This window comes from Chenopodium quinoa, unplaced genomic scaffold (genome assembly GCF_001683475.1).
Source record: "Chenopodium quinoa cultivar QQ74 unplaced genomic scaffold, ASM168347v1, whole genome shotgun sequence".
Taxonomy (NCBI): Eukaryota; Viridiplantae; Streptophyta; class Magnoliopsida; order Caryophyllales; family Amaranthaceae; genus Chenopodium; species Chenopodium quinoa.
The window spans coordinates 2,475,877-2,493,612 of record NW_018743448.1 but is presented as its reverse complement, the minus strand read 5'-3'; the positions used below and the strand labels follow the sequence as shown (position 1 = coordinate 2,493,612).

The following is a 17,736-nucleotide window of genomic DNA, read 5'->3' as shown; positions in this document are numbered from 1 at the left end:
TTCAAATGGATGGTGGTCATTGAATCACACAAGGAGAACTGGAGAAGCTAACACAATTGTCGTGGTTTGGGATGCAGATGGGATGAGCTATATAATTCATTTGGCTGTGTCATATGCAACAAGGAAGCTTAAGATACAGACATCTTCGGGCTGCTAAGAGCTTATGGCCTTCTGTCGTTGGTACTGCATTTACAGTTTACAGTTTATCTGTATGCTGCGCTCAAGGACTGGTGGTCTCATTTTTCTGTGCCAGTTTCCAATACACTTTGTACATCATTTTATTGTTATTACAAGGAAAAAGCATGTAGATATGCTGTCCAAAAGTCAGTTTCCATTAATATCACAGCCAACATTACAATAAAGATGTAACAGGCCCCCTCATTACACATGCAATTGTCAATATTCATACATTTACAAATTGTGCACCATACATGAAGGCAAAAATCGGTGCATCAATGATAGATAATCGACAGTTAAATTAGATAGATTCATGATTAGTATTTCTGGACTCGTATTCAGGGGCTGTAATCCTAGAGGCTTTAAATATGCTTGGCCTTCTTTCTCAGCAGGTCTTATGAGAAACCTTAACCATCCAAAATTATCATACTTGAAAACACCTGTTTACAATATTCTGGTGAAAATTGGGTTTTTTACCAGTTCTCTAGCAGAAGGTCGCCTTGTTGGATCTGGATCCACCATGAGCTGTCAAATTATGTGCAAATATCATACATTGTTACAGATAGTCACTTCATTTTCAATCAACACACTTAATAAAAGTGCTTAAGGATCAAAACTATCTCCAATTGTCTCTTTCTAGGAATTCAGAATTATAGGGTTTTATTCAATTTCCAGCAGGTTATCCAGTATCCACTATAAGTAAAATACGTTGAGCTCAAGGTGATCAGTACTATTAGCATGATACTTCGTATATTTATTTCTTTTGATTAACGAGGAAGAAAAAAAAAAGGAAAAGGAAACTTCAATAGTAAACTTAAAGTTGAGACTCGAGTGAGTATACCTTGATCAAGTTTTGTAACTGCAGTGAATTGCTAGGAAGCAGTGGTAGTTTCCCCTCCCTCAAAACCTGATGCACAGCATCTGGCAATGATGAACCTCGCAAAAGCTCATAGATAGAAACCCCCAGTGAAAATATATCAACTTTATCAAGATGATCATACTTCTCGTTCAAGATTTCTTGAGGCATATAGCGTGCATCGCCTTCTTCAATGGGAAGACTATTATCTAGCAGTGTGGCACAACCAAAGTCACCAAGCTTATAGCTACCATTTTTGACATAAATGTTTTCTGGCTTTACATCTAAGTGAGCAATTCCTCCTGCATGTATGTATTGCAATGCTCTGGCGATCTGCAAACACAAGTTTTAGGAATGTGCAACTACAAGAAATAATCTTACTAGAACACCAACAAGCCACCAAAAGAACATTCAAAGATCAGTTGAAAAAGAATAACAAAAATAATGCCCAAAAAAAAAAAAAAAAGTTTTAAGTTTCAAGAAAGGTGTTGTACACACTGTGGCAAGGTATATGGTAAATAAAAACTACATCAATGCAATGAGATAAATTTCATTTTATCCAGCTTAATAATGAAAATTGCACCAAATTTTCAGTTCAAAGAGGCAATCATGTCGAGTTGGATAGCTCATCAATTTAACCTTATAGAACAACATGGCAACATTGTCAAGGCAAAAGTCAGAAGAAAAGGCTACCTGTAAAAAAACCTCCAAAACTTCTTCCTCAGTAAGCGAGCAAGATGTATTATAACTGGAAAGACTATAGTCACAAAGCTCCATTTGTATATACAGTTGCTCATTTTCAAACCAGGAAGTGTGATAAGCAACTATATTTTCGTGAAATCCTGCACCAAGTGAAATTATCTTTCAGACCATTAATCAGAGTCAACAATAAAAATATTGCTAGCATCTTTGAGACAGGTCTCATTTGACAAACCTAGAGCAGCCAGTGCTTGAACTTCCATCAAAGCTTTCCGCCTGCAGTAGACAATTCAAAAAGGCAGTTGCCAGTTAATAAGGATTGACAATCAGACAAGTGAATATAAATTGCTTCAGATTCTAATGAAAAGTGAACATACCTTTCTGTGTCTAGGCACAATTGCTTAGTGCTACGTTTTACAGCATAGAGGCAACCATCAATTCTCTTCAAGACTTTATATACATGACTGAAGTTTCCACTTCCAATTTGCTGAGAACAAGGAAAATATTTAGTATTATTTAAAGCTTACTTTATTTGCAATTCAGTATTTGCATAATATCTGGCAACTGCTGACAATACCTCTATTTCTTGGAAGTCTGTACGGTAGCGTGACATGCTTTCAGCACCAGCAGACGCAGAGAGATAACCTAAGCAAAATTGTACATAATATAATCTCACTATCTCATAAAATAAGCACCATATGACCAAGAGGCAAGAGAACTTCCACATATCAAAAGATTTATAAAAAACCTAGTGAGTAAACCTTAGAGACCAAAAAGGAACTATAAAGTGGAAAGTAGAAGCAGCTAGAGAGTTGACAAAGGAAAAACCTGAACACTTTGTTCTCCAACTTCCAAATGGATCCACATCCATTTCCACGGCATCCTTTATATAAGGGTTCTTTAAACAGGGAGGTGGCATAACACGGCAACGTAAAGCAATAGCTGACTGTGGGACATAATTAGGACCATTGTCCAATGCAGTAGCTGCGATTTTTCCTGTCTTGTTTTCATTCACATAATTTGTATCATTTGCAAGTTCCACTGCCTGTTGATGATCCAACATAGAAGCTGGAGATTTTACAAAGCTGCCATCTGTTGAGATTATGAAAAGTTCACTGATGAAGGTATTAAAAAAATGTATTGAGTTTGCAAGTGAAAAGTTAGTAAAGAACTAAAGATGCTAAATAGAGCAAATAGATATATGAAATCAAATAACTTAAATAAATAGACCATTCAAAACAACAAAAAGGAAAACAAATGAACCATACATTTCTTTTTGAAAACCTTTAGAAACCCAAATTGATCAGGATAGTTTCACATTTTTACAACCCAAATAGACAGCCAAAGTTGTGAGTTGAGAGAAGTACATATAATGACCACATTACATCACTATTTTGAAACAAACAGTACATGGAAGCAGGAAGTAGATCTTTTCAAAACACATGGGTAGAGAGTCAAGCAGAAGTCCCCATTCCTACAAGCTATCAAAACATGAAAAACCAATAATAAATTGGTCGGGTAATTGTTACAAGTTTACAACTATATATTGGATTCCACCATTGCCAGATGAAGGTCTAGACAAGCATTATGCCCATTAACAACAAAGACTTCAAAAAGACTATTGTTAAAAGCCACATCAAGAACACTTTCTAAATATAAAGTCGATAAGTACAAGAGAAGGAACCCAACAACGCATTCAACACATTATTATCTTGCAAAGCCCTCAATTATATAGGCAAATACAGTCGAGAGATGTCTATGACACTAACAAAAGGAGCTAGTGTGCTTCAAGACAAACTTCATCATAAACTAATATCAAGCTAAGAAAACAACCTCCATCAAATGAAATAGAAAGAATTTTTTACTAAATTTAGAAAAAGGAAAAAAAAAAAAAAAAAAAGTCTAATGTAATGCTATAAGCTTGCAGAGAACACGATTACCTTGATTTAATCTTCTACTCTTGACAGTCTTCAACTTTTCCGGCGAAGCCGGACATGAAATATGTTCCTGCCAACAGAATCAAAATGCCCAATTCTCCATCACACAAAGACAAACTAAAACAAATTTAAATAACCAACCTTGAATTGTCACAATTGCCAAATATCAGTACTCACCTTATTGGCATCAAAATCAACAAACAAATTCTGACATTCCGGAGTAATGTAATCAGGTGTGCTGCAAACAATTTCCCCAAAAACAAAATTACTTGAAAATCCCAATTACCAATACAAATTCAATCAACCAAGCAAAAACCACTCCTATCAACTAAACCCTAACCTAATTAAACCAACAGCCAAATCAAATTAACAATCAACAACCCAATAAAACCTCAAATACCGATTAAAAACACAATTACCATAGCAAACAACCCAATTAATCAACAAATTAAAGGTATAAACTTTAATTTTAAAAAATCAATAAAATCAAAAAAACGAGCTGTACCAAAAGAAATCCTGACTAAGAATTTCGGTAGAACCAAAATCGGAGGCATCGGCAGCATTGATAGCGAGGTTAGAAGAATCAGATTGAGGTTCGTTGTTAGAAGAATCGTGAATTTGGAGGTGTTGTTTAAGAGAGGGAGGACGAGAGGGTAAAGATTGGAGAGGTCTAGTGAGAGAAAGTTTGGGTTGTTTTCTCTCTCTAACAGGGTTTCTCCTTTGACTTCTTTTCTTCATTTCTGGAAATGGAGGATGAGAGGAGTGAAAATGGAAGAGAAGGGTTTTTTGTGTATTTAGTTTTTGGTGAAAATACTGAAAATGAAAATGAATTCGAATTTGCGCGGGGTGACTGAGTGAGGGAGTGTCAGTGGTGACTTGAGTTGATTGTTGAGATGGAGTGAGCTTTTTCTGGCTTTTGTCGTTTTAGTGGGAATTATTATTATTATTAATTTTTTTTTTTTGTATAAAGATTTTAGTGGAAACTAGGTTTATTCCCGTGCATTGAATAATTATAATAACGATATGATTGAATAAAAATTAATGAATCGTTTCACCAAGTATTAAACACATGAAATATATTAAATAATAAAAATATGTGCGTCTCCATTTAGATATTTTAGAATGTTTACTTTAGATTTTATATAAAAAAATAAAAGTCATAATCTAGATGCAAACTTTATTTTTATATAACAATGATTTTTTTTAAAAAAGTAATTTGGTGGGAAATTTTATAATAATACATTATCAAACGTCCTCTTAAATTTGCTTTTAATAGTATGTACTCCTTCTGTCCCTTAATTTTTGCCCCAATTTCCTTTTTAGAGTGTCCCTTTAATTTTGCCTCATTCTATTTTTGGACATATGGGTCCACATTTCTACTCTCACAACCACCCCATTAACCCTACCACTTTTCTCTCTCATCACTTGTTTCCAACCAAAACTTAATAAAGTAACATTACACTATAGAGCAAAATATAAGAGACGGAGATCAGTACGGAGTACTATTTAGATGGGTTATTCCCTCTTACTTGGAGGAAAACCCAGTCATAATAAGATGGGTTAGCATTTTAATCATATGAACAAATGCATGTTTGGACCCATGTAAAGTTGGTTTTCTTTAATGAGAGCAAAATAAAGTCAAAAGGGGATTGTGTACACAGCAAGCCAAACACACTCACAAACACAATGGGGAGGCATAGAAGGAGAAACAGGGTTATCCATAGAAGATGTCCGAATTTTCCATCTTATCGACACTTTAACGAAAGCCGATCAATACCAAATTTAGACAAAAAAAAAAATTCTTGCCATCTCATGCTCTACATATTTAATATTGAATTATCATTTTGTGCTCCAAATGTTGGTTATACGTATTCAGTCATAATATCTCTCTAGTTGAGTTTATCCACTTGTTAGTGATGTATATGGAGAATGGTTTGTCCCAAACGTGTTGTTTGATTCTGTAGAGCGTCTAACATTGTTTATTAGAGAAGGATTATTTGGTGTACCATTAATTATCATTGATTAGTGGAAGGGCTTGGTGTTGGCTTACGGTAACTGTGGTTTTTCTAGATTGAGTTTCCACCTACATTTTGGTGTGCTTTATTTATTGCATTTGGGCGATTTAGAATAGCTTATTGGTGTGTATATAGTGTTTGCTCGAGGTTATTAGTGACTTTTTCCATTCTACAACACATTAGGAAATAAGACCATTGTACTTCAACTTACAATTGTGCATTATGTGTGCTTCTTTCCCAATAAACTGGTATTAGAGTACGTCGAGGTTCTACTGTTATATTTTTGTGTTGTTGAATAATGGATGAAAAAGTTGTACATGGAGTGATTTACTTGAAACATACTTTTTTTTTTTTTTTTAGTTGCAACAGTTTGACTTTTACATTCATGAGTTCCACTTTGACTAGCTTTGATGATTTATAGCTATGCAAAAATATAGTCATGTGAAATTTTATTAGATTCGTCTCGATATATACTATTTAAATATCAAATGTTTATAATTTTTACATATTGGTAATTAAAGATATTAACGATTGAAATTAGGCATCGACAAATGTGAAAAGAGAAGTGTTGCAACTATAAAGAAACAGAGGAAGTAGTAATTAATTACTCGTATGGAAAACGAGAAAGAAAGATATCATTTAGTACATAAAGAATTTGCGTGAACCAATTTTGATGAGGCTAGATCAAGTGTCAAGGATGCTGCTGCTCGAAAGTTGCTTAATCGAAAGGTTGTAGGTTTGATTTGGCAGTTCATTGATCAAAGTTTTTTTAGCATATAGCAAGTGACACTAGTGCTTTGGAAGAAGTTCAAGTCTAAAAAGTTTATGAGTACCAAAGATAATTTGATAAAACTTTGTTCGCCATAGAGAATTTTATAAAACTGAAGAGTACCAAAGAGAATTTCCCAAAATGTAAAGCTAAAAAATCATGGAATGTGGAAAGTAAGACATTGTATAAAGGGGCGGGTCTGAGATGGTCTGGACTTACATTAGTGTGTTCGGAATAATGCGGATATAGAACGTATGACATTGTGTAAAGGTCCTTAAAGGGATGCCATGGATGGAGTAGAAAATAGCAAAGTCCGGAACACAGCACAAGTTATGCTGATCAACTACCATTGTAAGTTCCTCAATCGAAACCTTGTTATCGAGCTCATAATAGTAAGTCTTCCAGTAAGCATATTTCTATGTGAACATGATGATCATTAGTACCAAAGCAAATGCTATTGGAAGATATCCTCCATGAGCAAACTTGGAGAGCACCTTGCATGGCTCAAGTAAACCAACTCGACAGACGGACAAAATGCAGCAGATATACAGAAGCACAAGTATTATGTGCGTCTTCCATACAAATATTAAGGAATGTAGTTTAGCGTAAGCTTTGCCAATGCTTGTGTTAGTTCTGAATCCAAGTGTAACAAAAATACATGCAAATATATGAGTAGATAATTGAGTTCTGTATATAACTTGGCCTTCAAATTTGGCTGATGTGTGAACAACTTTAACTTGAGAGAAGCATTCTAGAGTTAGAGACAGGGGCATATTTATGTTCAATTCAATGTAATGGGGTCAATTAACCCCATTTATTTTGTACAAAATATTCTTGTTACAAATATTTGAAAGTTGAAAATATAATAAGTTATTTAACATAGAATTATATAATATGAGAAAAGTGATAAAATTATAATTAATCTATTAATACCAATAATTATATGTGTTAATAATGTGTTTAATATATATATGTAGTTTCATGTAATTTGTCAATTTATAATTAAAAAAAATACAATATAATTAATTTTTACTTAATTTGAACCCACTTATATAAAATGCTAGATTCGCCATTGACTAGAGATTGATGGAAGATAGAGAAAGTCTCTGATATCATTGCTTGGCTAGCTATAATTGTAGCTAAGACTGTCAAAACAAACGTCGGGCAGTATAATGAAACTGTAAAAATAAAAGCCAAAATATTGAGCAAAATATTATACGTTACTCATCATGTTAAAAATAAGTTGTTGATTTTCTTACGTGGTACCGCTTCGTAGAAAGCATTACCAACCTCCAATGAATGTGTGTTAAAGTAAGATGTTTGATTAGTATACTGCAAGACAGGGTATTTTTACACTTCTGACTGTTTCACTTGTGATAGGAGATGGTGTTTTTACACCTTGTATGTCAGGTAATATTACTTGTTTTTTTTTGTTTGTATTTTTTCAGTACCATTATATTTTTATTTTTAATTTTGAATTAATAAAGGTCTTTAATTGACATGAATTTAATAGTTGTATTATCTGCTACGAGAGGGATCAAAAGAGCTTCATCTTCTTTAACATGATACGTGATATATATATATATTCTTTATATAGAAAAGATACTCCCTTTTGTTTCATGAATGTTAGTGTCTACATGATTGTACGCATTCGTTGTGAAAATGCAATATTGTTTCGTGAATTGATTCTATTTACTTCTCCATAATTATAATTATTTCTCTTGCAAAAATGGTGGTTTTGATGTCAGTTATCATCTTAATTTTTCTTTTCCTGATGCAATAAGTGTGGGACTGATAAAGTCAGATATCTTTTCGCTTTCTTAGCATTTGGTTTATATTAAATGGTGCTATTGGCATCTACAATGTCATGAAACACGATCCATCAATCATTAGGGCTGTGAATACATGGAGGGTTGGTCCTCTTTTGGTGGTATTATCCTCTGTGTTACTTGTAATTTTTCTTGTTTTTTCTTAGACTTTTTTTCAAATCGTATATGTAATCTAGTCGTGGTTTTAAAAGAAATTTGTGGAAGTATTAGCTTTTTATTAATAATTAATAATTAGTAATTAATTGTTAGTATTTTGTATTAGTAATTAATAATTAGAAATTAGTATATAGTAATTAGTAATTTTTTTTTTTGAAAACTAGTAATTGTAATTAATAATACTGATAATAAATGAATGAGAACACATAATAATGTCCTTTAAGGTCATTTTGCATAATTACAGCCATTAGCTATTAGCTGATTTTATCAAACATATTTACATACAACAAATGGTCAAACAGCCACACAAAAAACTAATACTAACAACTAGTCAAACAAACCAAGTTAAACAGACAACAACCAACAGCTAATTACCAAACAAGACCATAAACTTGTATTTTCTTTTTAAAAAGTGTTACAAAATTATTAAAAATAATAATAATAATAATAATAATAATAATAATAATAATAATAATAAAAAATAAAAATAAAATAAAAAAAAGAGGAATTTACCATATGATGTGGGACCTTTCGGCAACTCCAATTTGAATCTTTGAGTACTTGTGCTAACTGAAAAAATGAAAATAATGTGTTGAAAAGAGCATCGACATTCGACCCAAATTCATCATTTGCAACAAGCAAGCGCAAAATTCCACCAAATCAGGGTTCTCAGATTTTCAATGTGGCGACACAATTCATTTTCGGTAATATTTGTTCGTCTCATATCATTATGTATTTCTTTGAATTTGCACTTAATTATTTGTAAAACCTTGGAATTTATTGTTTTCAGTTCGATAATTCATTTTTATTTTTTAGGAGATTCATGATTCTGATCAAAGTATTTCTGGTAAGTCAGCTTTAAAATTCTTATTTGAATGAAAAAATCAAACTAATATAGAGCACAATTTTCGAATTATTTTTACCATTTATTGAATTGTTTCCAGACGATGATGATGAAGAAGAACAAGGTCGTAAATGGTCGGAGAACTACGTTTCGTTAGCCGGAACGTCGGATTGTAAGAAGGTAACATTATTTCTAAGTTATTAATGTTGTTAATTGTGGTTTGTGAGTAGATTATTTGCTGTTGTATGAGATTATACTTGTTAAGATATAGTTCTTGAGTATTGACATGAATTTTAATATAACAATGTGCTAGTGAATGTCTTGCGAATTTGAATTCGAGTAATTGAAAATTAATGTAATGCTAGAAGTCGTGGAATGTGGAAAGTAAGACATTGTATAATGGGGCGGGTCTGAGATGGTCTGGAATTTGGCATCTTTACCCTAGTTTGTCCGGGATAATGTGGATATAGAAAGTACGACATCGTGTAAAGGTCCTAAAGGGGGATAATTCTCTATACTCTTTGGTACCATGTTTTGAAAAAGAACTTTTAGTCATTTTAGTGTTGAGATTATATCATTCAAGACATATCGTAGCTTGATGGATGTGTAGTTTTAGTCGCTAAAGAATGGGAGAAAAGCATCTGAGGGTGGTTTAGTTTATAAGTTAACAAGATTAACCAAATGCTTAGTTAATGTGACAAGTGGTGCCTTTATGATTATACTAGTATTGTCACGCTTGGGAAAAAGTTGTCTAGTGAAGAAAGGCAAAATTCGCTGAGCATAAGTGATTAGTTTTGATAACGAGACATGTGTTAATGTAGCTTATTGTGCAGCACGGAAAATGGAATTAATAATTACTTACTCTAATTTGTACAGTAGAATAATGCCTTATGCACATAAAGAACTACAGATTGAGGGGATAATATGTGAATCAGAATTGTATAAACAAAAATTAAGTGGTGGACACTTAATTGTCCAATGGAAGCTCTTTGTGCATGATGCAGAACATGCTAATTTTAATGATAAATAAGAGTGTTCAATTTGGTATAAGGGTTCCTTCAAAAACAAAAACAAAAACAAAAAAGTTTGTATAAGGATAAAGAGTTTAGTTTTGGTTATATATTCTGAAAAACTGCATATACTTTTTCTGTTTCAGAAAAGCCTGGGAGTTGCATCACAACTTGAGTTACTCAAAGGTATTCTCAGACATTGCCTTGATTTCTTTCTATTTCTGATGTATCTTTGTTCTCAAGTGTGTTGATTTTTGTGTTTATTGCTATGCTAGTCCACTTGCATGGCTGTAGTTTTCTTCAACTTGTGATCGTGAAGCTCTTGTTTGTTCCTGGAAGTTGTTTTAAAAATTACCTCTTTAGTTTGCACCTTTTGCAGTTAATAGAAAGCATTGAATTCTCTCTGTTATTCGTACACTTGTTTAGCAGACTGGTGATTATTGTAAATTACCTAAATTATTCTGTTAATTAGTTCTCCTATTATATGAACACTATACAACCTTCTTTTGGGAAGTAAGGGAAATTATATTCTCAATCCATCCACCCCACTGTAACACTGACAAATCTCTGAAGTAGGCCTTGTTTTGAGCTAGGCTAGGACTAGGTTGCCTTCCAATCTATCCCATAAATATATGTGATTTCTTTTCCTTTTGTCTGTTTATGCCAGTAATGATAGAGAAAAAACTTGGTAGAATTTCCTTTTAGCTGGTAGGTAGTGGTGGGGGGCGGGGGATAGAGGCGTGAGTTGAACTTGCAACCAGTTATGATATTCTCTTTTGAGTTCTGTGTTTGTGGTGTTGCCAATTCAGATGGAATCTAATATTTTGTATGCTGTAATTATCTTGCATTTATGCTAGGTATAGCTATTAATCCATTAATTCTGATGTTTATAGAACTAGTGTCTCTTGTACAGGTTTTCGCCAGGTAAATTTGAAATTATGAATGATCAACGATAAAGCTACTCTGTTTTCTTAGTTTTAAAGGCAATCCATCAAGTGTACAGGCTTCCTCCATGGACTTGATGACCTAATGAATGGGTTCCTGCCTTCCTGGTGTTTATTGCTTGAGATGTTTGTCACTGTGTAACTTTCCGCAGTTATGGAGACCTTAGAGCTAAGATATTCCATATCCACGCCCTGCAAAGCAAGGAGTTGCCAGAAGTTGAATATATTTGTGGAAGGCAGCTGAACATTTATCTGAATGAACTTTTTTCTCAGCTATTAATTTGTGTATACATGGATATTACGAATGCTGTGCTGTATATAACAAAGTCTACTCTATCAGAGGGATTCAGGCTTCTTGTCTGAAGATGAGGTGGAAGCACCAGATTTTTACAAGAGGAACCTTGATTGCGAGAATAATGTTGAATGTGACTCAATCATCATAAAAGCTGGTGGTTCGACTTGTGATCCAAATGAGAGGATCTCTAGTGTTAAGGTATATGGTACACTGTTGCTTCAAATTTTTGTTGTGATGCGTTCTGACAAGTGATAATATGCTAATATAATGTCTCTGCTGAGTTACCATGTCACTTCTACTGTTGATCTTGTAATGGCTCCTATCAACATATTGAGACATACTTTTGACTTGCTTTTTCTGTCAGAAAGGAAGGAATATTTTTTCCAAATCCATCAAAGAAGGGAATAATGTATCTGAGATGCTCGATCTTTATACCAAAGGAAATGAAAAACAATTTGAGCCCTGCACATCTTCTGAGGTTGACAAAGAGGCGAGAAGAATGGGTCAACTAAGTGAAAGGGCCAGATGGTCTACATGCCATCCGTTTAATTCAAAAAACAAGAATCTTGGTAAGGGTAGTATCTTGTACATAATCATGCTCCTTTTTCTTCTGCAGATGCTTGGTGCGCTTTCATTTATGTGTTTAATGAGACACCTTTATTTTTGCATGATTCAATGCATTAATTAGCCAGCACTCAGCACTTCAGCAGGCAGTTACTTCAATTCAGCGTTTTGCTCTAATTTTATGTTGCTAAGCAATGTTAATCTCAAAAACATCTGGAGAACATTTTTTTTGTTGACTGGCTATTTAATTGAATTATGCAAAAATTAAGTATTTAGGAGGATCCTGATCTAGATAGTGTGAAGGAGGTAGTTACCTAAAAATGAGTGATTTAGATTTGATTGTTGTGATACTCATAAATGATAAAGATATTGACTTATGTTTGGTACAAAATCAAGATTGGCTGGTTCAAATGGAGGAGCATGCAGAATACTATGTGATTGTAACATGTCTCTGTAGGTGAAGAAAAGTTGTGGCACTGCTTTTCAAACAATTTCGCTATATGGGTTGTAATGCTAATCTATTTAAATATATTTCTTATGAAAGATAAATATGGAGGTATGTAAGTTGACATGGCTGTGTGGTGATTTGAAAGTGTGCAACGAACCCACACTCACCACCAGTCACCCTAGCGTACAGCAGGAGACACAAGCAGCAGCAAGGACAAGAGAAGGGCACACCTCCACTACCAACACAAGCAACGGCTCACTGAACTTGCAGGCTATTTGGCTTATTAACTTAGCTTAGAGACAAAAAATAGTAAATGTAACAATTAAGGCTCTAGGCCACCCTTTCAGTTATTGGCAGTAGTATAAATAGAGGAAACTAAGAAGGAGAGAGGTATTCAGAAATTTGTATTGAGACACTTGGAGAGTAATGGCCTAAAGCCATTGTTACTACGCAAGCTTTAAGCTTTTATCGATTAATCAAACAACCTTCCGACCATTATGTTGTGTTAATCACGCTAGTCCGTGGCAAAGTGTTAGAATCTGTGATGAAAATATTTGCAGTAGGGTCAAAGAGGCATCACATGTGGCAAAATTGACTACAATTGCAAAATGCCAATTCTAAGCGGCACCAGCTTGAAGACTGAAGAGTTCAGATTATGGAGATACTGCAAATGGGGTAAATCAAGGATAAATTGGGTTGGAAGGGGCAAATAAACTGAGAAAATTGGGTCTTCATGATATTTCTTGGGGAAAATTGAAAATGGAGGAGGGCTCACATTGGAATGGCATATTGGTTCATGTAGTTATCTCTATCTTTATGGGATTAAAGCTCTATATTGTTGCTAACTAAATGGCTTTAAACATAGAGGCAAAAAGAGAGAGAGAGAGAGAGTAAACCAGAATATGAAAATGAAAGCAAAGCTACAGAGCATGCTAGGTTTGCAATTCTGATTCATCATCTTGTAATGCAGTAGAGATGTCTATCTTCCTGCATTTGTCATTCTATGTTAAATGCAAAACTTAGAGACTGGTCTTCCTAATTGTTAACCCTTGTCATTTTAGGCATAAAATGCAAAACTTTGTTAGAATTCTTGTTAAGTTAATAACCTAAGCCTTGAAGCCTGTATTTAACCTTACAAGAAATTGATTGAGTCAGTCTAGCCTGTGAAATGTAATAAGCTCTGCATGTTGTACTGAGTTTAATTTGACCTGGTGCAGGTGGAAGATGTAAAATCAAGAAAAAATCTTCATCTTTACAGCCACAAAAACAAGTAGAACTGCGGTCTGTTTGGAAAGATAAGGATCTCAATTCATCCAGTGATGATGAGTTACATGATAAAGCTGAGCCCAGTGGATATCAGCCTATTGATAAGATTAGTCCTGTACTCCTTGGAGGTAGTGATGTTGGGACATCAAGTCTTGCATTGCCATTGGAAGCAGCTATAGAACATGATAATCATAGACGATCCATGGCTGAACTTTTGGACAACCTCCAGGGAAATACCAGCAATCCAATCTTGAAGCCAAAAAAGGTTACATATTATAATACATCCATATTATAATCCCCTCTGATTGCTCTTTATCTCATGTCAGTCTGATAAACCATCTGCTACAGGGTAGTAGGAGGAAAGGACGAGGAAAGCGCGCTGTTATCAGAAGCATGACTTTGCCTGGCAAGGATTTAGTAAGTGATGAAGACCCTTGTGAGGTTATGCATAGTGGATCATCAACAGACAATGAGGTATCTTTATATAGTCACTGATTATAATATGTTTTCTATAGACCATTAAGATAACTTTCTGCTGTTAAAATAAGATCTTCATTCATTGTTTAGGACAATGCTCAAAATTTAGCACTTGCTATAGTAGAATCTGGAAGGAAATCAATGGCAGACAAATTCCAGGAAGCCTTTGATTGTGCTTCAGTGGTAGATAAAAGACCTTCCTTTACAGCACTGAAACAATCTAGGTGAGTGTTGAAAACAGGTGAATCTTGATAAACTCCTTCCATGGAAGGTTTTTATTCCAACCTGCTCCCTGAGCTTTTGTGTATGTGTTTGCATGGCGCAGTACTGGACTCTTTGGAAGATTGCTGCATATGATGCAACAGCAGAAGGAACAAGATGCTGATTTCTTGAAGAAGGTGCAGACTGAAGTTTGGCCGAAAGGTGATAGAAATGTACTGTAGAATAGTACTCAAATTTTTGAGTTTTTTGGTTGAACAATTTTTGTGTGGTCTTTAACTCTTTGTCATATATAATCGTAGTAAGTAACAAATTTGAGTAATTACATTTTTTTTTGGCGATTTAATGTCCCTTTGCCCAGAAACCTGGCTCAGTTTTTTCCTGTTTTACTGCATTCAGATGAAGCAAGGTGCATTGATGTGAAGATATTATCAAGATCCTTTGATGCAAAACTGAGTGTTTGCAGTTGCTCACTTATTGAAAACGAAGAGGTTATTTCTGATTATGGTCTTTTTACTTTTTTAGTCACTTCTCTCTCCCCCCTTTGTAGGAATTCCTTGTGTATTGTTTTTATCTTCTCTTTCAATTTTGTTCTTTGACTATGAATTTTGTTGTATTGTGAAGGACTGTCCATTGGTTGTAGACTTGTAATTTATATGCATTGGATGTCAAATGAACTGGCAGCCTGAGCAAATTTTATTTGTTAAAAATGTTGCAGAGTTCGCTTCAGAACCCTCAGCAGGAAAATTTTGGGAAGATTTGGACCGTCATCTTCAACTCGAGGGTTTGTGGTGATGTCAATCTGGACATAGGGAACTTAATCCGTATCTATCCACCATGGTATGTATTGATGTCATTTTCCTTGCAAAAAAATTGCTTGTAGTCTGTGAGAGTTTGTTATGTACACCCAGGTGTACGGTGCACCTAAAGGTATTGTTTGCTCATATTATCGATTATTGCTCATTTAATCATCAAATGAGCAAAAAGTACTCTTGGGTGCACCGTGCACCCGGATGTATTTAATTATTTTCAGTAGTCTGGTGCTGTATAATTATATATGTAGTGGTAGCTTCGCTACACGTTTTCTTTTAGATGGAAGATTAAGATGTCTTTTTGCTGTAGTATTAAGTATTCATGGCAATTGGCTGTTACTTTTATAGGTCCATCATGCATTATGTGTTGGACTATAGGGCCCACAATCACAACTGACAATTCGAGATTCCTAAGTTGACAGTGTGGGCCCTGCATATATCTTAAAAAGTAGTTTACACGAGAACACACGGTTACTCAAGATATTGTGGATCTGTGAGGAATAGTTAAGGCCTCTAGTGTGGTTTCCATTATTCCATATAACTCCCATTAGGCTTGAAGTGACAAGCACAAAACTTACATTGTGTGGCTTTGCTTCTGAAGTTGGATTATTTAAGTGTTCTCTAGAGGGAATTGTGTTGCAACGTAGAACGGCGCTTGGCCTTGCTATAAAGAAGTTTCCTACTCCGCGCTAATGAATGCATAAATGCACACTAATGAACTGTGCTGCGTAGCAAACTAATGAACTGTACTGTGTATGTGACTTTGATTAGATCCCGTCATGAATGTAAGTGATGAAATGCGACATTTTTGTGAATTTATTGACAGGAAAGAGGTACAGGTCTTAAAGGGTGGAGAGATCATAATTCTGACGTTGTACTTTTCCCAATTCCATACTTGATTCACAATGTTCTACCTCGAATATATACATTTTGAAGAAGATATCAGATTCAAGACACAACATCAGATGATGTTTTATAGATCAAATGATTCCCTAGTGGAGTGAATGTCATAATTCCTCGGTAATCAAGCTAATTTGATCTCCTCCTCTTAGCCCTTTGGTTTCTCAATGTATTGTTTTGAATTGTATTAGAAGAACAAGTAGATTCACTTTCGTAGGGTTATGAAAAGGACAAATATTGTAGAATACAAATATTGTACTTCGTATATGTTTTCATTAAATATACTTAGAAATATCATTTTCTACAATCTACCTCATGTTAGGAATTTTTAAACTCTTTGAGTCCTACATGTAGTCATGTTTTTAAGAATGGCGGTGAAAAAGAGTCGCCAACAAGTTTTAGGAACTTGTAAACCGTTCACGGATGTGAAGGTTACACCCCATTTACAATCACAGAGATTGTTAATTCCATATTGGTCTGGAACAATGGCTGGATGTTCGGGGATGGTACGAATTTAACCTAAAAGATATTGACTCCGCCCTAAATAGGCCTCCATTTAATTCTTATGACATTCATGTACGCTTTTTGATCAACATACATACATCAAGTTAATCCTAAACCTGTGTTAATCTACATTGGTTGATTATTAATGCACAATCAAATCTATTATTGGTAATCACTTGAATTAAAATTAGAGCTGTCAAAAGCTGACCCGACCCGAAATATAGACCCGAACCCGATTATTAACTGACCCATCTAAACTCGGAAAAATGATGACCCGAACCCGATATGACCTGACCTGAAACCAACCCTAGACTCGAGTTAACCCGAGTATTTGAGACCCGAACCCAAACATGAACCGACCTGGAGATGACTCGACCCGAATATAACCCGTAAAATATTGACTTGAACCGAACCCGACCTGAACCGAAATTGACCCAAACCCGTTTTAACCCGCCAAAACCCGAATTTAACCCGACCTGAATTCAACCCGACTTATTCCTAACCCGACCCGAATTTAACCCGACCTATAACCCAATATGTCACTAACCCGACTTGTTATTGACCCGAAATTAACTACCAATCTAGGATTACGTCATATCTTTCTTTCTTTTTTTTTTTTTCCTCCCTAATTCTATGAGTTATTTTCCTATTTATGCTTATTCAAATATTTTCAATAAAATTCTCTATTATCAAATGTATTACAATTTATATGTCTCAAACAAACCTATAAAAATTTATGAATACCACTACTTTTTGGATGCATGTGCATACTTTATTTAAATTTAGTAATTACGATTTACGAATACTACTACTTTTTAGGTGCAAGTTCATTCTATATTTCAATTAAGCAATTATGTTTTACGAATACTACTACTTTGTAGGTGCATGTGCACTAATGTAGTCAATTACGGTTTACAAATACTATTTGACCTTAGGCTTGTTTGTTTTATTTTATATTTTATAAAAAATAAAAAATAAAAAATAAATAAAAAAATTCAAATAAAAAAAAGTTAAA

General features: G+C 34.4%; 2 protein-coding genes across 2 annotated transcripts; one reads left to right on the top strand and one right to left on the bottom strand.

The window, feature by feature from the left end:
* Positions 1–318: 318 nt before the first annotated feature.
* LOC110739286 (wee1-like protein kinase) lies at positions 319–5,036 on the bottom strand. The gene is made up of 10 exons (XM_021919753.1): positions 4,175–5,036; positions 3,847–3,907; positions 3,673–3,739; positions 2,561–2,824; positions 2,310–2,377; positions 2,110–2,219; positions 1,968–2,008; positions 1,727–1,875; positions 1,019–1,366; positions 319–702 (listed from the first exon to the last, which is right to left on the bottom strand). Exons 1-10 carry the CDS (start codon positions 4,405–4,407, stop codon positions 622–624), a joined length of 1,422 nt encoding a protein of 473 aa, XP_021775445.1. The 5' UTR covers positions 4,408–5,036; the 3' UTR covers positions 319–621.
* Positions 5,037–8,950: 3,914 nt separating this feature from the next.
* LOC110739285 lies at positions 8,951–16,514 on the top strand. The gene is made up of 14 exons (XM_021919752.1): positions 8,951–9,142; positions 9,255–9,285; positions 9,383–9,462; positions 10,439–10,478; positions 11,206–11,216; positions 11,577–11,729; positions 11,896–12,100; positions 13,761–14,074; positions 14,158–14,283; positions 14,377–14,510; positions 14,612–14,709; positions 14,905–14,996; positions 15,224–15,345; positions 16,144–16,514. Exons 1-14 carry the CDS (start codon positions 9,119–9,121, stop codon positions 16,214–16,216), a joined length of 1,503 nt encoding a protein of 500 aa, XP_021775444.1. The 5' UTR covers positions 8,951–9,118; the 3' UTR covers positions 16,217–16,514.
* The last annotated feature ends 1,222 nt before the right edge of the window (positions 16,515–17,736 follow it).